This window comes from Diabrotica undecimpunctata, chromosome 1 (assembly GCF_040954645.1).
Source record: "Diabrotica undecimpunctata isolate CICGRU chromosome 1, icDiaUnde3, whole genome shotgun sequence".
NCBI classification, from domain to species: Eukaryota; Metazoa; Arthropoda; class Insecta; order Coleoptera; family Chrysomelidae; genus Diabrotica; species Diabrotica undecimpunctata.
Genome location: NC_092803.1, coordinates 15,054,313 through 15,081,241, shown reverse-complemented (window position 1 = coordinate 15,081,241; position 26,929 = coordinate 15,054,313). Strand labels below are relative to the sequence as shown.

The window sequence follows — 26,929 nt, the reverse complement described above, 5'->3', positions numbered from 1 at the left end:
ATAGCTCAAGCTCAAGTATGCTATTATTGCAGACTTCTTTCTTTAAAAAAAAAAAAGAAGAATTATTCTAAATAGTGGAAGTGTATACTCAAACTAAACCCATCAAATTTTGGGTAGTATATATTTAAAAAATATATTTTAGTTGTTATAATTTAACATAACTATTTATTATATGGTGCCGATAAAGAAATATTGATTGTCAGTAATTCGCAAAGTTCTATTTTATTTACTATTTAGTTTGTTTACTATTAATATGGGCTATGAGTACGTGTGCTTGGTTGTATAGTAATTTCCAGCGATTTCTAGTCTGTCAAAAAGTAACTAACTTCGCAAAAAAATAATTACTAATTTCACTAGACAGATGGTTGGGTGGTGCTGTGCTGTAAACTAATTAAATTAAAATCATTGTCAATTTATATAAGTACAGTGATTTTGCTTTTCGGATGGAGACATGGACATGGAAATAAAACAAGAAGTTAGTGAGAAAACTTGTAAAATAGAAACAGATAATGACACGTTTGTTGATTCTTTTGATGCCTTCAAAATGGAAATTAAGGAAGAACCCAAGACAGAAACTACATGCGACGCATTTATAGACTTAAACGAGTCCCCGGTAATGGTAAACACTAAAATAGAACAAGATGAAAATAAATTTTCACTCTTTGAAGAAAAGCAGACAATAAATGAAGAAAGTAAGTAAATAAAACTGATTAATACAATGAATTTTGAGGAAATTTGTTATCAAATTAGGTTAGAGTCCTTAGAGAATACTTATACAAAGTACTTGTTGGTATTTAGTAGATTTTAAATGTTCCTTTGATGAATTGATTATACAGATTTTAGTATTCTGTTTATGTTGTAAATGATATTGATATTTTGGGACGATTTTCACATTTGGTCCCATTGAAGATAGCTATAATTGAGCTGTCAATCAAGTTCATAGAACGAAATGTTGGCGCTTGACTGTGTTGCCATGTTTTTTTAATAAATCGGGAAATAGCATGTGATTTATAATTAATAAAAATCCAATAGAACGTTAACAAACTAACAGTAAAAAAGAAATTCTTTTAAAGAATAATATTCAGGTACTTTCCACAGACATCTGGTGACCATCTGTAACAATCTGGCAACTGGTGGTTTGAGGATTGCCAAATCTATTAGCTTATTATCAAAGGCAAATGCCAAAAAAATGTTGTAATAATTAACTGCAATTAATATGAGAAGAAACGAGTATTTATTCGTTCGTGTTGTATATAAAAAAATAAAAAATTGCATAATTCATATAATAATATAATAAAAATGTATTTTTGAAAGCTTCTCTATTTGTAATTGAAGCCTACAACATATACATTATAAAGACATGACAACACAGTCAAACGTCAAAAATTTGTTTTGTGAATTTAATTCACAGCTCCTTTGTAGCTATCTTCAATGGGACCAAATGTGAAAATCGTCCGATATTTTGTTATACCTAATTAATTAGAGAAGCCTTTTAAAACTAAAAAATATCAAGTCCCTCGTTCTGATAATTAATAATAATTTTAAAAACGGTGGCACAAGGTCATAATTTTATGTGGGCAAAATAAATTTTGCGAGGCCCTCCGCTCGCGCGTAAAGACAGATTTTTTAAAACAAAAAACATGTGTCTTTTAATTATTAAACTTTTATTCATGCAAAATCTAGTCAAACTTACAACTAACCTAAAAATATTTGAGATATTAAGACCTACAGATGTGATTTCTTCACATCACAAACAATATATCAATAAAGTATTACACATGTCGGTAAGATAGTTTCGAAACAAATTCAGATTTCTGCTTTAATCTGGAGCCTTCTAAAAATTGCAAGGCATGGCCAAACGATGATAAAGATGTTAATAGAGACATGGGGAATCTAAAATTTGCATTCCACGACATGTCTATTCATCTAAGCAGAAATCCTAACGAATTTGTTTCTCGTACTCATACAGAGTAGATCCGAAGAAAATGAAAAAGACAGAAAATATTTTATTTCACGTTAAAAGCGTCTATGTATCTATTGATACGTATTTCGCTTTAATAAAGCTCATCAGAATAGTTATTCATAGCCGTTCTTAACGTGAAAAATAAAATTCTCTGTCTTATTAGAAGTAACAATAACATGACTTCGTTATGGACGCAATAGCGACATCTGATAGAAAAATCGGTAAGATAGTTTCGAAACAAATTCAGATTTCTGCTTTAATCTGGAGCCTTCTAAAAATTGCAAGGCATGGCCAAACGATGATAAAGATGTTAATAGAGACATGGGGAATCTAAAATTTGCATTCCACGACATGTCTATTCATCTAAGCAGAAATCCTAACGAATTTGTTTCTCGTACTCATACAGAGTAGATCCGAAGAAAATGAAAAAGACAGAAAATATTTTATTTCACGTTAAAAGCGTCTATGTATCTATTGATACGTATTTCGCTTTAATAAAGCTCATCAGAATAGTTATTCATAGCCGTTCTTAACGTGAAAAATAAAATTCTCTGTCTTATTAGAAGTAACAATAACATGACTTCGTTATGGACGCAATAGCGACATCTGATAGAAAAATCGGTAAGATAGTTTCGAAACAAATTCAGATTTCTGCTTTAATCTGGAGCCTTCTAAAAATTGCAAGGCATGGCCAAACGATGATAAAGATGTTAATAGAGACATGGGGAATCTAAAATTTGCATTCCACGACATGTCTATTCATCTAAGCAGAAATCCTAACGAATTTGTTTCTCGTACTCATACAGAGTAGATCCGAAGAAAATGAAAAAGACAGAAAATATTTTATTTCACGTTAAAAGCGTCTATGTATCTATTGATACGTATTTCGCTTTAATAAAGCTCATCAGAATAGTTATTCATAGCCGTTCTTAACGTGAAAAATAAAATTCTCTGTCTTATTAGAAGTAACAATAACATGACTTCGTTATGGACGCAATAGCGACATCTGATAGAAAAATCGGTAAGATAGTTTCGAAACAAATTCAGATTTCTGCTTTAATCTGGAGCCTTCTAAAAATTGCAAGGCATGGCCAAACGATGATAAAGATGTTAATAGAGACATGGGGAATCTAAAATTTGCATTCCACGACATGTCTATTCATCTAAGCAGAAATCCTAACGAATTTGTTTCTCGTACTCATACAGAGTAGATCCGAAGAAAATGAAAAAGACAGAAAATATTTTATTTCACGTTAAAAGCGTCTATGTATCTATTGATACGTATTTCGCTTTAATAAAGCTCATCAGAATAGTTATTCATAGCCGTTCTTAACGTGAAAAATAAAATTCTCTGTCTTATTAGAAGTAACAATAACATGACTTCGTTATGGACGCAATAGCGACATCTGATAGAAAAATCGGTAAGATAGTTTCGAAACAAATTCAGATTTCTGCTTTAATCTGGAGCCTTCTAAAAATTGCAAGGCATGGCCAAACGATGATAAAGATGTTAATAGAGACATGGGGAATCTAAAATTTGCATTCCACGACATGTCTATTCATCTAAGCAGAAATCCTAACGAATTTGTTTCTCGTACTCATACAGAGTAGATCCGAAGAAAATGAAAAAGACAGAAAATATTTTATTTCACGTTAAAAGCGTCTATGTATCTATTGATACGTATTTCGCTTTAATAAAGCTCATCAGAATAGTTATTCATAGCCGTTCTTAACGTGAAAAATAAAATTCTCTGTCTTATTAGAAGTAACAATAACATGACTTCGTTATGGACGCAATAGCGACATCTGATAGAAAAATCGGTAAGATAGTTTCGAAACAAATTCAGATTTCTGCTTTAATCTGGAGCCTTCTAAAAATTGCAAGGCATGGCCAAACGATGATAAAGATGTTAATAGAGACATGGGGAATCTAAAATTTGCATTCCACGACATGTCTATTCATCTAAGCAGAAATCCTAACGAATTTGTTTCTCGTACTCATACAGAGTAGATCCGAAGAAAATGAAATCATCAGAATAACTATTCTGATGAGCTTTATTAAAGCGAAATACGTATCAATAGATACATAGACGCTTTTAACGTGAAATAAAATATTTTCTGTCTTTTTCATTTTCTTCGGATCTACTCTGTATGAGTACGAGAAACAAATTCGTTAGGATTTCTGCTTAGATGAATAGACATGTCGTGGAATGCAAATTTTAGATTCCCCATGTCTCTATTAACATCTTTATCATCGTTTGGCCATGCCTTGCAATTTTTAGAAGGCTCCAGATTAAAGCAGAAATCTGAATTTGTTTCGAAACTATCTTACCGATTTTTCTATCAGATGTCGCTATTGCGTCCATAACGAAGTCATGTTATTGTTACTTCTAATAAGACAGAGAATTTTATTTTTCACGTTAAGAACGGCTATGAATAACTATTCTGATGAGCTTTATTAAAGCGAAATACGTATCAATAGATACATAGACGCTTTTAACGTGAAATAAAATATTTTCTGTCTTTTTCATATTACACATGTATTTATTATTTTATAAGTGGGTATAGCATATAAACTACTGTCCAACATATTGTACAAAAGGATGCTCCCCTACTCTGAATGAATCAGTGTGGCTTCCAACCTATTAAATCAACAATGGACCAAATCTTTACATTGAGGCAGATTCTTGAAAAAACCCTACAGTTCAGCATTAACACTCACCACATAGTCATGGATTTCAAAGCTGCATATCACTCAGTTAATAGATATTAGGTCATTGGATTTCAATACATTGAAATACATAAAAATTTAATTTTCCAAAGTAAAATTGTTTGTTTTCATGACCTGCTGTTTTTCCTTTTTTTTTTGTAGGTTTCTTATTGTGAAAACTAACAAATTTTCGAGTGGCGTGAAGGAGAAAATCAAGAACATTGACTAAAAAACATCACATGTTTATATCATAATTAACATCCTTAGGGCACCAGTAGCCCTTATGCCAAAATTTTTAAAAATAGAATCAGTACTCTTCTATTGATTCATAAAAGTCTATCTGTAGGAACACTACACAAAAACTATACTTCACAAACTGTAGGAACACTACTGCAGTATCAAATGCATAGATTGTCATCGTCAACAGATTTTCTTTCATCTAGTTCCTTGTAAGCATCTTGCTACATCTTAGTTTGATCAATCAATTTCACTGTATTAGCATTACATATAACTTTAACTGGTCTAGCTTGATTGTAACTTGACACTTTGCCAACTCACATAACATGTGATTTGGTGGATTCCTCTTGTTGTAAGCCAAGTAAACAAAAGACCACACAAACCTGAGATTTGTCATAGCTAATGCGATCAGCTAATACATTAGAGTTATATTCAGGATTTTATAAATCATAAGATTTTGAGCTTTACCTATTCATTGTTGTACTTCATAAAAAACTGAATTGGCTGGTGTCTGTGAATTGCTATTTTCCATTACTGTAATCTTTTCTTTGAGACTGGTGATTTCTCCTTCTAGCTTGGTAAATCTTTGCACAACCATAGAAACACTCTTGAATGCATCACTATAGGTAGCACAAAAGAACATAAGTAGACGTTTATGCAAAATAATTGCTCATATCTCGGATGTGGACAAACAAGAGCATTTTTCTGCAATGTGTATCCTTGAACAGCAACTGTCACATGCTATTATTTGCTTTTCATCAGTAGCAAGATATTGGAAACAACCACTACAATTATTATTAGTCATTATAACCTCAAAAAATTATCTTAAAATATTTCAGCAATCCTTGGCTTTTCGCTGTCTATTATTTATGAAATATAAAAAATAATAACTGAATTAACTAGTACACACAATATTATTTTTAATATGCTCTCAAAACTGGAAAAGTTTTTAGAAAAATGAAGCAGCAAAATTTTGTTTGTTTTGATATCCTAACTAATTAGTTAATTACTAATAATATATGTTCAATCAGCTACACAAAACAAAATATACTTACTCTAACAGAACTAATTAATATATATTAAAGAATGTTTATTTTGTTGGCAACTCTTGTTGTTGTACTCTCTCCGATACCATGAATCCCACTCCAAAATATCTCTTGGTTCATCCACTCTTGAATAGTGTGCTCTTTCCTATTTTTGTTATTTCATTTCCCTGATGTTTCGTTTCTTGCGGAGCAAGGATACCTATTGTACATTTTTTCCATAATTTGGTCTAAGCTTCTTAAAGCTCCCTACTCATAAGTACCTCTCACATTCCAAGTCCCAATTTTTATTATATCCTTGGAATGTTGCCTTTCTTTTGAGTTTATTTTTCCGTTTTCCATGGTCGTATTCCTTTGCCTTGCCGTTTCGGTATCATATCTTACCGGTTATTTTTCTTCTATTAGTTTTTTGGCAATTTTACTTTGGTATTTTCTTTTAGTTGTTGTTTTTCTTCATCCCATATCCATTCTTTCCCATTCACGAACATTTTCTTATAGCCTATTTTTGTCTGTTTTCCTTTACTTTTTTCTTTCTTTGCTATTTTAGCTATTTCTTTCTGTATTTCTTTTTCTTTTGCTGTCAGATCATTATTTATGTAGATGCGATCTTTATGATACTTCAATTTACTTTTCCTATTTAGTATCTCAATTTTATCCGTGAAAGTTTCTGTTTCTATGGCATCAACTGTTTCTCCTATTTTTGTTGCGTTTCTCAGTTTTATTTGCACCTACAGTTCTTGTGATATGAATGTTTCCCATGCTTTCTTTTAGTTTATCATTATTTGTATTTATTTTTAAACCCGATATACTTAATCAAACTTTTCTTTTTACTTGTTTTCTCCAGTTTTTCCATTCTGCCTTGTAATTGTTTCACATCATTTTTTAATTTTCTGTTTTCCTTCTTTATCTCTTGTAGTTGTTCATCATTTTCCATTTGTTCTTTTCTTATTTGCTTTATTTCATTCGTTATTTCTTTATTTTTTTCCATTAGTTGTTGCATCATTTTAATCATGACATCCTCTTTCTCTCTGTGTCACTTTTAGAAGGTGTATGCTTTATCATTTTACTTCTTCTAAAATATTCATCCTGGTCTCTTCTCTTGCGTTTTTTTCTTCATCTGTATCTATTTCGCTTCCTGTTCCTTTATCACTTCTATTCATTTTCCTATAATTAAACTTTTTTATTACAATAACAATTATTATTTATTATTATAATTTAATTTAATTCTAATCTTAACTTTAATCGGACTTAAAACATTCGCCAAAACCAGTTTTTTAATATTTCACACAATTATTCATTTACTCCAAACTTGGATAAAATTATTAAAATAGTTCTATCTTACTTGTCTGATGGTATTTCCTTTTTTCACTATTATCACCTGTATGCACTTAACTTTTAACGCTTATTTTTGAACTCTGTTGAATTTTCTAACTTGTAATTCCCCAATTATTACGAAGCGAAAATCAACGAAACTACTATAGTCACTTGCAGGGCCGCCTTTTTTCAAACCAAGATATTAACTAATTATATTTATTGTACATAAAAGAATATATGTTTAAAAAATTTTAATGTCATTAAAATCAAAGCAAATCTTGCCTATAAGCTTAACAAAACAAAATATGATACTTATGGCATCACAGGATAAATTGCTGATAGCTTCAGATTTTGTCTTCACAGGATAACTTGCTGATGCGTAGCTATAAGGTTGGTGGAGATGCAGGAATCGAGCCCGCTTTAGATCTGAGCAGCTATTAAGTTCTGAATATCTGCTGCAGTTGTCATCCTATGTGTGGTGCACTACAAAGCTATTAGAAAGTTCCACAAAACAAGGAAGTGCAGGAAAAATTTAATCAGGCCAAAAAACTAAAATACTAAATCTTGAGTTGTTGACTTCATATGTTTTAAAATATTTCCTTGCCATATGAAGATTGAAGAATAATTACAATATTAATATTGTTCTGAAGCTATTTGCTTGGACGATTTCAAAGAAATTACTATTTTAACGGGAATAAGCCACAATTGTAGGTTAAAATAAGATTATTGACGTTTCAATTTCCATTTCGGAAATCATTCTCAAAATAAAAACAATATTGTTTTTTGTTACTTGGTGAAAAATTCTTCTAATAATTTCATTTTATCTGACTCATTTATATTGTCAATTCAGACATATATTATACATTTTAAAGTAGACGACTTTAAAATGATATTGCCAATATTGCTGAGTTGCGTTCCTGGGACGACTTTATTGTAAGATAGTTCATTCAATTACATGAAATCAACGTTAACTTGAAAATATCCACCAGAAAAAAATCATAGCATGTAATTCGTCTTTAAAAAGACAACTACATGCCATGATGACAGTAAAATTCTCCTGTTAGAGATTCCATAGTAAATCATGAGGAAAGACCAGGAAAAAACCCTCATAACACTATTTCGACATGGTAAGTATTTGCTCTTACATTTGGTTTACTCTCTAAACACCAAATTTTGATTTTATACCTATGTTTGTTATTTAAAAATCATAAATGATGTATCTTCAAGGATGTATCATTTAAGGAATTTGCGACACAATTGGTCTCATTTAGCATAATTAGAGCCGCTTCTTTGATTTTTTTCTTTTTACCATCTGTTTCTTTTAGGACTATACTTAAATCATTCCATTGAACCCTATGTTCATTTTCCCGTACGTCTTGACATATTTGAGATCTATTAAATGCTCTATTTTTAATATAATATTGATGTTCACTTATTGTAACTAGCAATCTTCGAATTAAACCTAAAACTACATTTTAGAAAATCCCGAAGAGTTTGTAATAATAACTTTATTAGCCACCCATTCTTTTTGAAGTTATACTTCTATACGCGTGTTCGACGTTGGAAATTTGTACGGGAGTGAATTGCAAATGCAAAACCATTACATATGTAAGATATAGGTAAGAGAGAGATAAGATATTCTTTCTCTCTCGATAATAAAAATGTTGTAGAAAGACTCAAAGAAACAAACAAACAAACAAAAATAAAGAGTATAAAGAAAAGATAAACAACAAACTAGAAAACAGAATAACACATGAAAACCTAAATAAAGAGTGGGAAGAATGCAGAGACATCATAAAAGAGGCAGCTAAAGAAGTACTAGGCATAAAAGGTAGAGAAAGAAAAACAAGAACGAATGACTGGTTTGACAAGGAATGTCAGATCATCACAGACAAAAAAAACAGAGCATATTTACTGATGCAACAGGGGTGCACAGAACCCGACAAGCAGAGGAAGAATATAAACGACTACGCAAAGAAGAAAGGAAAACTCGCCGAAGAAAAAAGAGAGAATATATGAACAAAGAACTTCAAGAACTACAAGAACTAAGTAAATCAACAGAGACAAGAAAATTTTATCAGAGACTAAACAAAAGCAGAAAAGACTTCAAACCGAGAACAACGATGTGTAGAGATAAGGAAGGTAATATATTGACAGAACAGCAAGAGATACTAAGTAGATGGACAGAACATTTTACGGAAAAGTTTGAAGGAGATCAGAGAGAGACGACCCCTGACATACCATTAGACCAAGCAGACAACAGAGAAAAGACTCCACCAACAATAGCCGAGATTAGAGCAGCAGTAGAAAAATTAAAGAACAATAAAGCACCGGGATCGGACCAAATAGCATCGGAGTTACTAAAGGAAGGAGGAGACGCACTACAAAAAACAATACATGAATTGATAACAAAGATATGGTCGAATAAACAGCTACCAACGGAGTGGAATAGCGGTATTATTGTACCATTACATAAAAAAGGAAAAGACCACACGCTGAAAAAATAGTTGGCAAATACCAAAGTGGCTTCTGTAGACAGAAGTCAACAATAGACCAGATATTTGTTCTGCGACAGATCCTCGAAAAAACAAGTGAATATAACATCGAAACACATCATCTCTTCATAGACTTTGAAAGCGCATATGACAATATAAACCGAGAATTCTTAATAAAAGCAATGAAAGAATTTAATATACCAACACAACTAATAGAACTGATAAAAGAATCTCTAAAAGTAGAAAGTAGAATCCGGATACAAAATGAATTAACGGAAACAATAGATGTGAAAAAGGGACTACGCCAGGGAGACGCTCTATCATGCATCTTGTTCAACATCGTACTCGAGAAAATACTGAGAGACACAACAGTCAATACACGAGGAGCAATCATTAATAAAAGCGTGCAAATACTAGCATTTGCAGATGATGTTGACATAATCGCAAGATCAAGAAGAGAAATGATAGAGGCATACAACCAAATAGAACGAGCTGCACAAAATAGTGGTCTTAAAATCAATCAGACCAAAACAAAATATATGCAGGTAAGTAAAAACGCAGAAATAAGGCAGCCACAAAATATAACAATAGGAGAATACAACATAGAGGGGGTAAAAAACTTTATATACTTGGGATCCCTAGTCACGTCTGATAATAACGTTACGGAGGAAGTGAAGAGGCGAATATTTATTGCAAATAAATGTTACCATGGCTTAATTAGACATCTAAGATCAGATAACGTCGCAAGAAAGACAAAATGCCAAATATATAAAACCCTAATAAGACCGGTACTCACATATGGCTCAGAAACCTGGACACTCACTAAAAGAGAGGAAACGTTGTTAGCCACCTTCGAAAGAAAAATCTTGCGACACATATATAAGGGCACAAAAGAAAACGGAATATGGCGAAGACGATACAACTCTGAACTATACAAAATATACCAGGATCCGGATATTATCACATTCATTAAAATAGGACGGCTGCGTTGGATAGGACATGTAGAAAGAATGGAAGAAGGCGAAATACCAAACAAAATATTCAAACAGATGCCAGTAGGAAAAAGAACAAGAGGAAGACCGAAACTGAGATACTTAGAACAAATAGAAAATGATATAACAACCTTAAAAATAAAAAACTGGAGAAAAAAAGCACGAAACAGATCAGAATGGAGAAGAATCCTGGAACAGGCCAAGACCCAAAAAGGGTTGTCGAGCCAGTGATGATGATGATGATATTAATTCGGTAGATATATACATTTGGCCAAAGTCTTTTGCAAATAAATATTCTTCCTGGACGTAATAACCTTTCCATTTTTGGAATACAATAAATAAATAAACACAAAATACAACCAAAAAACTGACAATGTTCTTGACAAATAATGACATTAATTAGCCACCTTATTACTTAAGGTTTTAGGTCGAATGAGTTGAGGCGCGGTATTTAGAACCAGAAGTCGCGAGTTCGATCCAAATGAGGGAATATATTATTTTAATTATTATGTTCTGATTTTTGTCACTTTGGTTTAAAAATCAAAGAATGGAGAAATCATAATATATTTTTTAATATTGTTTCGCTAATTTTATACATTATTTAATTTTCCAAACTATTTTATTTATCATTGAATATTTAGTACATATAGTAGTCATGGGCGTAGAGATGAAAGGGACAAATATAATGATTTAAAGTTTTTAGGTTGGTAGTAAGTGCGATAAAGTTTGACAATAGACGTTAGTCAACATTTAAAACGTGTGTGGCGTGTTGTGCAAACAGGTGCATTTTAGGTTATGTGATATATTTTACGTTTTCTTGTAAATCTACTAAAATTAGAAGTTTTATGATTTGCTATTGGTAAGTACATGTTTCAACGTTGGAGTTCCATAATAATTTATAATGCTTTATATAATACAAAGTCCACAGATGTAGTTTGAATTAGTATGTACATTACCATGGACAAACGCAGTTTGTGGACAATATATTATTAGACCATGTTTTTGCAAAAGTTATAAATGTTATTTCTATTTTGTATTAGTAGTGTCGGTATGGTGGAGACGCGAGACAATAAATTGTTGAGGGAGGGGCACCCCTAAAAATTGACTAAATTTAGTTTTCAAAAGTTTTATTTTTTTTGTTTTATATGGATATTTACTAATGTTTGTCCTTCATACGTTTGTTTTTGTTTTTTAGATAATGGCAAACGCAAGAAAAAATTCAAAAAGAAAGCTAACCCAAGAAGAACTTCTTTATTATCTTGAGAACGATGATGTTTCAGATATTGAGTACCTGTCAGATGATGATGATGGTTGGGAGTCAGACGAAATATCTAGAGAAGTTGAAGATGTAGATTTGGCAGATGAAGAACAAAGGTTGGGGCTAATTGTAAATGGTGAAAATATGGGGGAAAATGACAAAGATGAGTTGAAAAGGAACCAAATAAATTTTGAGAAAGATGGGACAAAACAAGAAAAGAATATGTGCAGATTCCCAGGCCTGAAGCTATAAGACGATACAACAGTAACATGGGAGGCGTCGACAAGTTGGACTTCTTACTAAGTCTATACCGATCCTATGTCAGATCAAAGAAACGGACTGTGAGAATGATCACTCATGCCATTGATTTAGCCCTGGTAAATTCATGGCTTGAGTATTGCACTCAAGCTATTCTTTTGGGAGTAAACAAGAGGGAAATCCTTGATTTGTTAGCTTTTCGCCAAGAAGTGGCCGAAAATCTAATCTGCAGTAGATGTGCTCCTAAAAGAGGCAGGCCTTCAAAAAGCTTCGAGGATCCAGGTCCCTCCAAAAAAAAACTGAAATAAGGCCTCTAAAAGACCTTAGATTTGATGGATACCATCATCTTCCACAGTATGATGATAAAAAGGAAGCCTCAAGATGCAAAAATGAGGGGTGTAAGAGCAGGACACATATATTTTGTCAAATATGCAAAGTTCATTTATGTATTTTAAAGGAAAGGAATTGTTTTTCCACATTTCATACAAAGTAAATGTTATAATTTATATTACTTTTGACAATGATCTGATTTATAAGAGTTTCTAATAAAAAATTAACACTCAATGGTTTTTTTTACTTCCATGAACTTTTTTTGTCCATTGTGATGGACATCCTGTACTGGAAGGGTGGGGGTAGTTAAATTCTTTTTATGTAAAAAAAATAATCTATAGTGCAACAATACTTTGTATGCCAAAAATTAGAATTTTTTAATCACTCTAAAGGGAAGTGATAGTGAAAGGGTTAATAAGATTTTCACAATTTAGTGGAGATTTTGAAACGGTGCCACAAAGAATAAAAAATCCAGGGATCTACTGAATTGTACAAGTGCTTTCAAATAATATATTAATTTCTCCATGGCCCCATTTAAAAGTATCTTACAAAATGGCGCCAAGACGTTATTAATAAAACTGAGGCTTAGTTCAGTTACCTAAAAATTTAGTAATTCAAGTTTTAAGGTTCAGAAAAGAGTTGTGTGGGTGGGACTTAATATAATTAATATTATTATTTTTTTATTAATATTATCATGGTAAACTAAACATATGCGTAAGTAAGTTATGCATATTGTCATTTTTAAATACTTATGAATGATGCATTTTAATTTGTATTGTATTATTATATTGAATTATGTTGCAGTGTATTGTATTGTATTTTTTTTGCATTCAACATATGAAAATAAAAATATACATTTTCATAAAAATATTGATTCAATCCTTCATTTACTATACTCCTATTACAGGTCAAATGTTGTTTATATACAGCAAACGATGCACCATATACCTATATACCTAATGCTGTTTCTCTTTCTGCTCTCTCTTTTACTTATATCATTACATATGTAATGATTATGCAGATTGACTCCCATATAAATTTGTAACGGCGAACGCGTGTTTAGAAGTATAACTTCTACCGGCAGTTCCACTGGACTGCCACGCCTGTTTTTTTAATTGTGAATTTCGTGTCGGACAGAGTTCCACGACCACTATATATACATATACGGTGTCGAAACCACATGTAAGATATTTAAGAAGTTATAATTTCTTATAATATAACTAGCAATAAACTGTAAGAATTAAGATCGAATGTAGGAATAATCTTAGATAGGTCAATTTGGGCTATAATTTTACTTTATTTATTATATTGCTTTATTTCGGCAGTAATTTTTCCGTTTCAGTAAAATGTTTATAGTTGGTTTATATTTTAGGTTGTCCCCAGGAGGAGAATAAAATGAAAGTTATGAAAACGTTACACTCATCTCCTAAAGGAAAATATACAGGTCAACAGGCCAAAGGAAGAATATTAAATAAAAATATAAAAGTTGGCATTAGACAAAGACCTTATGAATGCGAAATTTGTTTAAAGCAGTTTAATCGAGCAAATCATTTAAAAACACATTTGATAGTGCACACTGGAGAAAAACCATACAAGTGTGAAATTTGTTTTAAGCAGTTTAATACAGCAGGAAGTTTGAAAGTTCATTTGAGAGTGCACACTGGAGAGAAACCTTACAAGTGTGAATATTGTTTTAAACAATTTATTCAACCAGGTCATTTGAAAACACATTTGAGAGTGCACACTGGAGAAAAATCTTACAAGTGTGAAATTTGTTTTAAGCAATTTAGTCATGCAGGTAGTTTGAAAACACATTTAAGAGTGCACACTGGAGAAAAATCTTACAAGTGTGAAATTTGTTTTAAGCAATTTAGTCACGCAGGTAGTTTGAAACAACATTTCAGAGTGCACACTGGAGAAAAACCTTACAAGTGTGAAATTTGTTTTAAGCAGTTTACTTTAGCTAGTAATTTGAAAATACATTTGAGAGTGCACTCTGGAGAAAAACCTTACAAGTGTGAAATTTGTTTTAAGCAATTTAGTCAAACAAATACTTTGAAAACACATTTGAGAGTGCACACTGGAGGAAAACCATTTAATTGTGAAATTTGTTTAAAGCAGTTTACTACTAAAAGTTGTTTGAAAGAACATTTGATGAGAGTGCACACTGGAGAAAAACCGTACAAGTGTGAAATTTGTCTTAAGCAGTTTATTCGCCCCTCTACTTTAAAAGACCATTTATATAATCACACTGGAGAAAAACCTAAGTGTGAGATTTGTTTTAAACAATTTAATTTATCAGCAACTTTGAAAATACATTTGAGAGTGCACACTGGAGAAAAACCTTATAAGTGTGAAATTTGTTTTAAGCAGTTTTCTCGAGTAGATAATATGAAACAACATATGAGAATACATACTGGAGAAAAGCCTTACAAGTGAGAAATTTGTTGTAAGCAGTTTATTCAAGTAAGTGGTTTGAAAAATCATATGAGGTCACACGCTAAATAAAAGCCCAGTGAAGCAGGAAGCATTTGATAGTGCACGTTGAAAATATGCCTTACAAGAGTGTTATTTGTTTTAAGCAGTTCAGTGAAGCTGGAAGTTTGGAAGGAAAATTTATTTGAGAGTACACACTGGAGAAAAACTTTACAAGTGTGAAGTTTGCTTTAAGCAGTCTACTCAGAAAATACTTTGTATCAACATACGAAAGTTCACATTGAAGAAAACCCGTACAAGTGTGAAATTTATTTTAAACAGTTTTGTTTCTCATATTATTTGAAAGCACACACTTAGATAAAGTGTTTGAGTTTGTTTTATATGAGATCGTAGACTACTTTTGTAATATGTAATATAAATAAATAATGTAAAAACTATTGTAAAATGGTTTATTTTAAAATAAATAATACTAATCTAATGGGAATATTAACAGTAATGTTAAAGTTAGAATATATAAGAGCCCAGGAAGGAGCATTTGTTTAATATATAAACTATACTAAAATAATTTTTAATTGAAGGTGATTACTTAGCAACATCGCACTTAACGATAACTTTTCAACGAAATCATATTCCACTTATCAATTTTGCAGAGGCGTACAAAAAAAAATTTTAATTATATATTTAAACACGTAAGTAATTACGTAAAAATTAAATCTAAGACCGATATAGTTATTAAATATTCATGTGTCTTTTACCAGGTATCTAATAGTGGTCTAACAAAATAAAGTAAAATTTTATTGTTATTATAGAGTACCTAATACAGTACTTTAAAAAACAGAAAACTTTGCAAAATACTTATTTTTTCATTAGACTAAAAAATCTGAAATTTTAACATACGATCTCGTCATTACACACCATTCTCTATTTATAGAATTGCTGTGTGCTGTAAACGTTATATATATATATATATATATATATATATATATATATATATATATATATATATATATATATATTTAACTTAATTTGAAAGTTTCCTTGTGTTTATTTGTTTATACAAATATAAAAATATATTATGAAGTTCATATAAATTAAAATGAAGTAAGCTAAACTATTATCATGTGAATGCGTGTATATCATGGGCGTATAAACATAGATGGAAACAGCAATAAGATACCTTAAACACACACTGTTTTGAAGCTTCGATATTCCTGGACAAGAGGGTAAAGGGGAGTAAAACGGGTATCGATAGACTGTGATACTTCCTCAATGAGCATAAGCGTGCTTGAATTTTTACTCGCGGGGATAATTATACAGACGTTAACAATTGGAAGTAGTAATAATGTATAAAAACACGTTTTTATAGAAAAAATAAAATACAATTTTATTTGCTTTAAAATTATTACAATAAAATATAGTTGAGCTCAAGTTAATTTTTTAATAGGTATCAAATAATCCTACGATAAAAAAAAACAATTAAAAAATATACATTTGTCAAATTTAAGTACATACTTATATTTATTGATAATGTATTAAAACATATTTTTTCAAATTGTGACAAATTTGTTTTAATACAATATGAATAGATTCCTCGTAGTAACGGTTTCTGTTACAAAAATATTTATTGATCATTCCAAAGCTCTTGCTGGCATTTGACATAAAATTATTTGCAAATATACCTACTTATTAAAAAGTAGGCGTGAAAATGTATAAATTATTGGAAAGCTATTTAGCGAACAGAAATATGTAAATAGACATAATAGAAGACGTTGGTACAGAAATAAATTTTTATTGATTGTGAAATAAAACAGTCTTAGTAAGAACGCTTCTTATGCGCACGGTGTTAGCATCTAAAGTAGTCCTCGTTTCATGATGAATTCCAATTTTAAAATATTTCTCAAGAACCAATTTTAAAAGTTGCATAGAGTGACCATCGATTGCATCTTCATCTTACATATTGTCACCAAAATGCTCATAAATTGATTTTGGGACATTTTGTATGGTTTTATTAATCAAAATATTCATAAGGTTTTTAACTCGTCTGTTGTAGATATTTGTAGTTTTATTAAAAAATCTGAAATATTTTTCAGCTTCCATATAAGTTTTAATAACCAAAAAGGATGCTTTTGAAAGGTTTTTATACTGTTTTCTCTGTTGAAGTTTAGAGTAAGTTTCATCATTAATCAATATTATTTGGAAACCTACATAGAAAAATAAATGAGTTTTATTCATTTCACTAATTTATTTGAATTCATGAGAAATATTAAATTAAAAAGCTACTAAACAGATCTTTTTGATCAGATGATGTCTACTTACAATTTAAAAATGTCTATATACTAATTTCATGAACTAATATCTTGTTCAATACATTAATGAATATGAATAACCCAATGGTACGCCTATGAAAGACATATTTTAAAATGTAAACAAACAGGCTTCCTCAGTTTCTCATCTTAAATAATGTAAACAAACAGTACTTACAAATTAAATGAGACATTGGGATGTAAATATTTAGTTTTTTTGTAAATGCAATACTGTAGGACCATTATTATAATATGTTTATTTCACTATTTACAAATATCGCTTAAAATACAGCCAAAATATCGAAAAACAACTTTTCCTCATCTTGGGTAAAAAGTAAACAAACATGGACATGACATGGAACAGCATTTTTGAAGTTTGACGTAGAGCCATAAGACCGAGAAATGTAAACACCGTTGCCATTAATAAATAGTTTTCAGTGCTTCTACATATAAAATAATTGGTTGATATCTGTTATACGCTATTATTAAATGATGTGCACACTATGTACACAGTTGATGTTTTAATTACAATTAAATATATTAATATAACTAATAAATTATTATTTTGGTTTGATAGCACCTGTAGAGTATAAAATAAATATAGTAATATTTTCAGCGATACGTGAATAAGATATTTTAATAAAAAAACGTGACAACATTTGAAGGTGCTGAGAATGTGACCTAGTCAAATAATTTTGGCTTCACATTTTTATGTAAATAACTGAGTCCATCAGTGTTTATACGTCCATGGTGTATATGGTAGTGCATTTGTTTATTTCATTAAATTCTCGAAATATGAAATGAAGATGGCACTAACTACTGAAGAGATAATTTTGAAGACTCAGATTGTGAAAATGCTGACTCACTTAATGTGGTTTATGTGCCGCCGAGATTGGATTAGAAAGTTTCTGATGTAGAAGACATTGATGATAATATTATTTGTGAAGAATCAATAAAATCGTATATTGCAGGTACATATGAAATACAAGAGATTGGGAATTCTGACGATTCTGATTATGATATTCCTCTGAACCACAGATAAAACGTAAAAAGAAAAAACCAGGCAAAAATAGTAAATCCAAAAATTTGTCTTAAGTTGGGTAACAACAGATACTCCTTCGTGCTTAGTAGTAATTCAACATGTCTGATTGATATTTAGACAATATAAAAGCCAACCATGGAGGCAACTAATATATAGTATTTTTCATATAAAAATGCGTGCACGTCACAATTTATATAAAGTGACGTCACTTATATTTAAAATTTCCAGAATGTCAACCTTAGAGTTTAAAATGTTCCTAACACAACTAATAATACGAAACCCATACGGAACTGCTCGATCTTTCATAGGCGTCAACATGGTATAATAATCAGAAAAATGTAATCATCATTATATTGGCAATTTTAGAATTATATTGATTAAATAACCAAAAACATTTGTTATTATTAATAGTATAAATTTTATGAAATAACTCTTTAAGTCTAATATTCCACAAAATAATAATTTTAATTAAATATATTAGACAATTGTACGCAACTGATACGGGAATACTTCAAATTTTTTGACAATTCAGCGTGTGGCAAAATTGTTTAAAGTGTTGCCGCTTTTTTAGAGTAAGAATTTTGTTTATGTTTTGATTTCTTACACAATTTGATCATAATATATTATATATTAATAAATTGTATTTATAAATACATATTAAATTAAGCTAATTTTATACATTATTTTATTTTCCAAACTATTTTATTTATCATTGAATATTTAGTACATATAGTAGTAATGGGCGTAGAGATAAAACTGACAAATATAATGATTGTTATTTTAAATTTCTTTTATGTATATGTTTATATGCATGACATAAATTTCAAAAAAGGTCGATTTTATTTTTAAATTACGATTTTTGGCATATATATGATACTAGGGACGTTATCCATCTGGGAAGAAAGAGTTATTTTTTCACCGAGAGTTAATTTAATAAGATTTTCACAATTTAGTGGGGATTTTGAAACGGTGCCACAAAGAATCAAAAAATCCAGGGATCTAATGATCTATACAAGTGCTTTAAAATAATATGTTGATTTCTCCATGGTCCCATTTAAAAGTATCTTACAAAATGGCGCCAAGACGCTATTAATAAAACTGAGGCTTAGTTCAGTTACCTAAAAGTTTAGTAATTTAAGTTTTAAGGTTCAGAAAAGAGTTGTGTGGGTGGGACTTATTTCGTTTTTGGAGTTATACCTACCTAGTTTCTCTCTGTTTCTCTCTCGAGAATAAAAATGTTCTTTCTGTAAATATATTTAATTTTTATTAATATTATTATTTTTTTATTAATATTATCATGGTAAACTAAACATATGGGTAAGTAAGTTATGCATATTGTCATTTTTAAATACTTATGAATGATGCATTTTAATTTGTATTGTATTATTATATTGAATTATGTTGCAGTGTATTGTATTGTATTTTTATATTAATAACAAAATAAACAATGAATTTTACTGCCGAGTATGTGTAAAAAATTATTTTTGCATTCAACATATGAAAATAAAAATATACATTTTCATCAAAATATTGATTTAATCCTTCATTTACTATACTCCTATTACAGGTCAAATGTTGTTTATATACAGCAAACGATGCACCATATACCTATATACCTAATGCTGTTTCTCTTTCTGCTCTCTCTTTTACCTATATCATTACATATGTAATGATTGTGCAGATTGACTCCCATATAAATTTGTAACGGCGAACGCGTGTATAGAAGTATAACTTCTACCGGCAGTCCCACTGGACTGCCACACCTGTTTTTTTAATTGTGAATTTCGTGTCGGACAGAGTTCCACGACCACTATATATACCTATACGGTGTCGAAACCACATGTAAGATATTTAAGAAGTTATGATTTCTTATAATATAACTGGCAATAAACTGTAAGAATTAGGATCGAATGTAGGAATAATCAGATTTAGAGTATTCTTCTTAGTAGAATTAGATAGGTCAATTTGGGCTATAATTTTACTTTATTTCTTATATTGCTTTATTTCGGCAGTAATTTTTCGGTTTCAGTAAAATGTTTATAGTTGGTTTATATTTTAGGTTGTCCCCAAGAGGAGAATAAAATGAAAGTTATGAAAACGTTACACTCATCTCCTAAAGGAAAATATACAGGTCAACACGCCAAAGGAAAAATATTAAATAAAAATATAAAAGTTGGGATTAGACAAAGACCTTATGAATGCGAAATTTGTTTAAAGCAGTTTAACCGAGCATATCATTTAAAAACACATTTGAGAGTGCACACTGGAGAAAAACCATACAAGTGTGAAATTTGTTTTAAGCAGTTTAATACAGCAGGAAGTTTGAAAGTTCATTTGAGAGTGCACACTGGAGAGAAACCTTACAAGTGTGAATATTGTTTTAAACAATTTATTCAACCAGGTCATTTGAAAACACATTTGAGAGTGCACACTGGAGAAAAATCTTACAAGTGTGAAATTTGTTTTAAGCAATTTAGTGAAGCAGGTAATTTGAAAACACATTTGAGAGTGCACACTGGAGGAAAACCATTTAATTGTGAAATTTGTTTAAAGCAGTTTACTACTAAAAGTTATTTGAAAAAACATTTGATGAGAGTGCACACTGGAGAAAAACCGTACAAGTGTGAAATTTGTCTTAAGCAGTTTATTCGCGCCTCTACTTTAAAAGACCATTTATATAATCACACTGGAGAAAAACCTAAGTGTGACATTTGTTTTAAACAATTTAATTTATCAGCAACTTTGAAAATACATTTGAGAGTGCACACTGGAGAAAAACCTTATAAGTGTGAAATTTGTTTTAAGCAGTTTTCTCGAGTAGATAATATGAAACAACATATGAGAATACATACTGGAGAAAAGCCTTACAAGTGTGAAATTTGTCGTAAGCAGTTTATTCAAGTAAGTGGTTTGAAAAATCATATGAGGTCACACGCTAAATAAAAGCCCAGTGAAGCAGGAAGCATTTAATAGTGCACGTTGAAAATATGCCTTACAAGAGTGTTATTTGTTTTAAGCAGTCCAGTGAAGCTGGAAGTTTGGAAGGAAAATTCATTTGAGAGTACACACTGGAGAAAAACTTTACAATTGTGAAGTTTGCTTTAAGCAGTCTACTCAGAAAATAATTTGTATCAACATACGAAAGTTCACATTGAAGAAAACCCGTACAAGTGTGAAATTTATTTTAAACAGTTTTGTTTCTCATATTATTTGAAAGCACACACTTAGATAAAGTGTTTGAGTTTGTTTTATATGAGATCGTAGGCTACTTTTGTAATTAATAATTGAAAACTGTAATTTTGTAATTAAAAATTGATTAATATAAATAAATAATGTAAAAACTATTGTAAAATGGTTTATTTTAAAATACATAATACTAATGTAATGGGAATAAAAACAGTAATGTTAAAGTTAGAATATATAAGAGCCCAGGAAGGAGCATTTGTTTAATATATAAACTATACTAAAATAATTTTTAATTGAAGGTGATTACTTGGCAACATCGCACTTAACGATAACTTTTCAACGAAATCATATTCCACTTATCAATTTTGCAGAGGCATAAAAAAAAATTTTAATTATATATTTAAACACGTAAGTAATTACGTAAAAATTAAATCTAAGACCGATAGGTATAATTATTAAATATTCATGTGTCTTTTACCAGGTATCTAATAGTTGTCTAACAAAATAAAGTAAAATTTTATTGTTATTATAGAGTACCTAATACAGTACTTTAAAAAACAGAAAACTTTGCAAAATACTTATTTTTTCATTAGACTAAAAAATCTGAAATGTTAACATACGATCTCGTCGTTGCACTTCATTCTCTATTTATAGAATTGCTGTCTGCTATAAATGCTATATTTGTTTTGTTTTAACTTGATTTGAATTGATTTAATTATTTATTTAAACACATAAGTAATTGTGTAAAAATTAAATCTAAGACCGATATAATTATTAAATTATCATGTGTCTTATGACAGGTATCTTATAGTTGTCTAACAAATTAAAGTAAAATTTAATTCTTATTAGAGAATACCTAATACAGACCTTCAAAAAAACAGAAAACTTTGGAAAATACTTAATTTTTTATTAGACTAAACAATCTGAAATTTTAACAAATGATCTCGTCATTACACACCATTCTCTATTTATAGAATTGCTGTATGCTGTAAACGTTATATTTGTTTTTTTTTTTAACTTAATTTGAAAGTTTCTTTGTGTTTATTTGTTTATATAAATATAAAAATATATTATGAAGTTCATATAAATTAAAATGAAGTAAGCTAAACTATTATCATGTGAATGCGTGTATATGGTAGTGCATTTGTTTATTTCAGTAAATTCTCGAAATATGAAATGAAGATGGCACTAACTACTGAAGAGATAATTTTGAAGACTCAGATTGTGAAAATGCTGACTCACTTAATGTGGTTTATGTGCCGCCGAGATTAGATTAGAAAGTTTCTAATGTAGAAGACATTGATGATAATATTATTTGTGAAGAATCAATAAAATCGTATATTGCAGGTACATATGAAATACAAGATATTGGGAATTCTGACGATTCTGATTATGATATTCCTCTGAACCACAGATAAAACGTAAAAAGAAAAAACCAGGCAAAAATAGTAAATCCAAAAATTTGTCAGTTGGGTAACAACAGATACTCCTTCGTGCTCAGTAGTAATTCAACATGTCTGATTGATATTTAGACAATATAAAAGGCAACTAATATATAGTATTTTTCATATAAAACTGCGCGTACGTCACAATTTATATATAGTGACGTCACTTATATTTAAAATTTCCAGAATGTCAACCTTAGAGTTTAAATTTTCCTAACACAACTAATAATACGAAACCCATACGGAACTGCTCGATCTTTCATAGGCGTCAACATGGTATAATAATCAGAAAAATGTAATCATCATTATATTGGGAATTTTAGAATTATATTGATTAAATAACCAAAAACATTTGTTATTATTAATAATATAAATTTTATGAAATAACTCATTAAGTCTAATATTCCACAAAATAATAATTTTAATTAAATATATTAGACAATTGTACGCAACTGATACGGGAATACTTCAAATTTTTTGACAATTCAGCGTGTGGCAAAATTGTTTAAAGTATTGCCGCTTTTTTAGAGTAAGAATTTTGTTTATGTTTTGATTTCTTACACAATTTGATCATAATATATTATATATTAATAAATTGTATTTATAAATACATATTAAATTTAGATTAATAGCTTTAAAAACTAATTATTGTTGTGTATTGTGATTGTGCTATGCCAAAACAACTAAATAGTCTGTAGAAAGCTGATAAGCTTTCATATAAGATAGATTATTTTGAACAAGAAATAATGGCGGGACATTTTGACTATTAATGCTCTAAAAGAGGTAAGTTTAAAATTTAGAATATATTATTTTGTATTAAAATGTTCTCTTATGTATTTTAGTGTGTTACAGTAATCTTAAAACTAATACACACTTTACACTACATGATTTATCATGAGATTTGTTATATGATTTGGTCATGAAGTGAAATTTACATGTTTACACTGTATGATTTGTCATATGATTTTGTCATAAGCACTGTCATGCGGCTCGTCATAGCTTGTCCCAGGAGAATAGGACGGTACCTATTCCGCATGATAAAATTATATGATTTTCGGTAATAATACGAGTAACACATATTTAAATATCGCGCCTTATTCTCATGTCAATTTAGCAACATTCCCTTACCAAAAGACAACATTCTTTATTTAATTGATTGTTTGTTGCATTTATATTGAACCTATTATCTAATGTATGCTATTGTGTCGTATTTTTCTTTTATTATTGATTTAGTTTGTTTTATTCTTAGTTTAGTGCTTTATAGTCTTCTTAATCATAATTTTAGTTTAGTTTCTTTATTAATCATTTTTAATTTGGTATAATATCAACACTAAATTTGATATACCCTGTCCACGATTTCTTCGTAAGAGCCACCTGTAAGCCCAAAGGCGTCTGATCTTTTTCTTCTTACTGCTGTACGCAGTTGTTGCAGGCGTATTATTATTAAAATTCGGGAAGCCAATGCAATCAAAGATTTATTTTCCATTATAATGGTTTCAAAATCTAATAGTTGTTACTTATACTGTGTCTAATATCTCTATGACCATAAACAAAAAGAAAAATCAATAAAACCTCACTCATTGTCACTCATATCATAAGTCATAACTTATCATGCAGTGTAAACACGATTTTTTAAAACATCATAGAAACGAGGAATCATAACAAATCTCGTATGATATTGTCATGTGATAAAATCATGTAGTGTAAAGTCTACATAAGTGTATTTACTGTTAATATAGTAGTTTGACAAATAGTTTGACATTTTAAAAATTTCTCACTTACCAACTATTCTGATGTTTTGGCAACGCTGTGGGATTCTGACGTCGTAAATGTTGAATGACGTGCACGCATTATTATATGAAAAATACTATATTGAATTTTTTTGACTCTTTTTTATTGCAGAAGTTTCGTTCTTTTGAAAAACGTATTAGTGTAATTGAAAAAAAAAAAAGTTTTAAATGTTTTAGATCGTTTGTTGTATGAAAGTTTAAATCTAGCGTTTTTAAGCATATTTCAAGTATTGCCTCACATTTGTTGCCAAAACTCAAATTTCATGCTATAAATTTTAAAGGTTAGGCTCTAGTAATAGAAACTTTATAGTGGGCACTCAATGAAAGAGATAGATTGTAAAAAAATGGGAAAAATCGCGCCACGTTTATTTATTTAACTCCTGTATAAAATCTGAGTTTATTTAACGGCAAAATACGAAAGCTGAACTCTTTCCCTTTAAAACGCATCTTGATTTTTGTCGATAGGTCACTTTTTGTCGTACTTTCAACTTTTATCTTTGTGGTGCATTCAGGTGTTTTGTTATGTACTATTAATACGTATTTCGATTATGCTGCAGAGGTCCGTCAGAAGGTTTCCGTTTTCATTTGTGATATTTTCAAATTTAAAAGCGCTACACATAATGTGGGCGTGAAGTAGGATATCGATATAAGAATAGGTGCATTACTTCATAATGAGGAACTTTGTAACGAGTCCGTCACTTCAATAATTCTTTAATCACTTTAAATAAAAATTTTAAATCCAGATCCCCTTAATATTTTCTCAATTTTTAAATTCCAAGTTGGTATTAAACAGCGACACCAAGCGGAGATTTTGACAAACATGCTTAGCTGAATCAAAATGAGTGGCCATCGCGGACTTCTGTTCTGACGCTGGTTAAAGACACTTGGGTTATAAGTAGGTGGCCAGGGATGGCTTAGAAGTTTTTTAGAACATTAATTAAAGTTTTTTTGGGAAGAAGAAGTAGAAGTTGAGTGTCCTGTTTGGTTTGTAGCCACTCTGAGCCGCCTACTATAGGAGTCAAGGGGAAGAATTCATTCATTTTGTTTTTTTTTTTTGGATATTTTTGGTTTCAAACAAGAAGAGTTAAGTTATTACTTAGTCGGAGTTATACCTGGTTTCAGGGTTGATTCTTTTCAGTCTTAGCTGTTCCCCCAGAGGTCCAGATCTTTATAAGACTATTCCCGGACAACTTCACGGAACCAGCCGGAAAGACCTCCCTCATTTAGAGTGTGGAACACTATTCATTTGTTTTAAGTTTATTCATTAATTTTAATAATCTTTTTTCCAACTTTAAATCAACTATTTTACCTAATAATAAAAAACCGTCATTCTTTCTAAAATAATACTGAATCATATTTAGGGAGTAAGTAGGTTGAGGTTTTAAATCCTCCCTTTCAACTCTGTTGTACGGTTTTATGTGTACACATTTAATCAGAGAGTTATTTATTGGCATTTTATTATTATATATTTAAACTTTTGGGCATCCCGTCAGGATAGTGCCCTTATTACTTTTCAGGACATTAAATTGAAAGCCGAAAGCGACATTCTGTAAACTAGAGTTACATCTCTAGTAGGCAAGTAAATTACCTTTTTAGGTATAGTCATTAAATTTTTCTTATATTTATTATTTGTAAAGTCAGATCATCCAGGATCAATTTTGTATAACCGGGGAATTTTTTAGTATATAAGTAACTAGTTTAGCTGTATATAATTGGTGGTGGGTAGCTATAAAAAAATTATACTGTATGTATTTGGATAGGTATTAAATTTATGGTGAAAACTAAATATTTTAATTAATACCTGTTTTCCTTTTTATTTTAGCATACAGCTTTACAAGATATCTTGGAAGGTATATGTTAATGCTTTCCTGGCGCCCAATCATATCTTAAAGCAACTTCCATAGTTTATCACTTTCATTTACATTATTTCTATTTTTTTATTACCTTGTCATTTATTTTCTCATTTTACGGTCTCTGTAGGGTATGCAAATTGGCCGAATCCTCTTTTGGGTGACAAGTATTCACTCTCCGGCACATTCTGCTAGCTAGTTTTAATTTATTTGTTTTTTGTTACATTTTTTTATTTATTTTATTTGTTTATATATAGAAACAACGCATATTAAATAT

The 26,929-nt window shown here is 30.1% G+C and overlaps 1 protein-coding gene across 2 annotated transcripts; it reads left to right on the top strand.

The window, feature by feature from the left end:
• Positions 1–365: 365 nt before the first annotated feature.
• On the top strand, positions 366–21,324 carry LOC140445165 (uncharacterized). Of its 2 annotated transcripts, none has more exons than XM_072537047.1 (2): positions 366–692; positions 20,441–21,324. In XM_072537047.1, the coding sequence occupies exons 1-2, from the start codon at positions 452–454 to the stop codon at positions 21,322–21,324; spliced, it is 1,125 nt and encodes a 374-aa protein (XP_072393148.1). In that variant the 5' UTR covers positions 366–451. The 2 variants fall into 2 exon arrangements, with proteins under 2 accessions (XP_072393148.1, XP_072393139.1); XM_072537038.1 differs by lacking the exon at positions 20,441–21,324 and adding an exon at positions 13,973–15,481.
• The last annotated feature ends 5,605 nt before the right edge of the window (positions 21,325–26,929 follow it).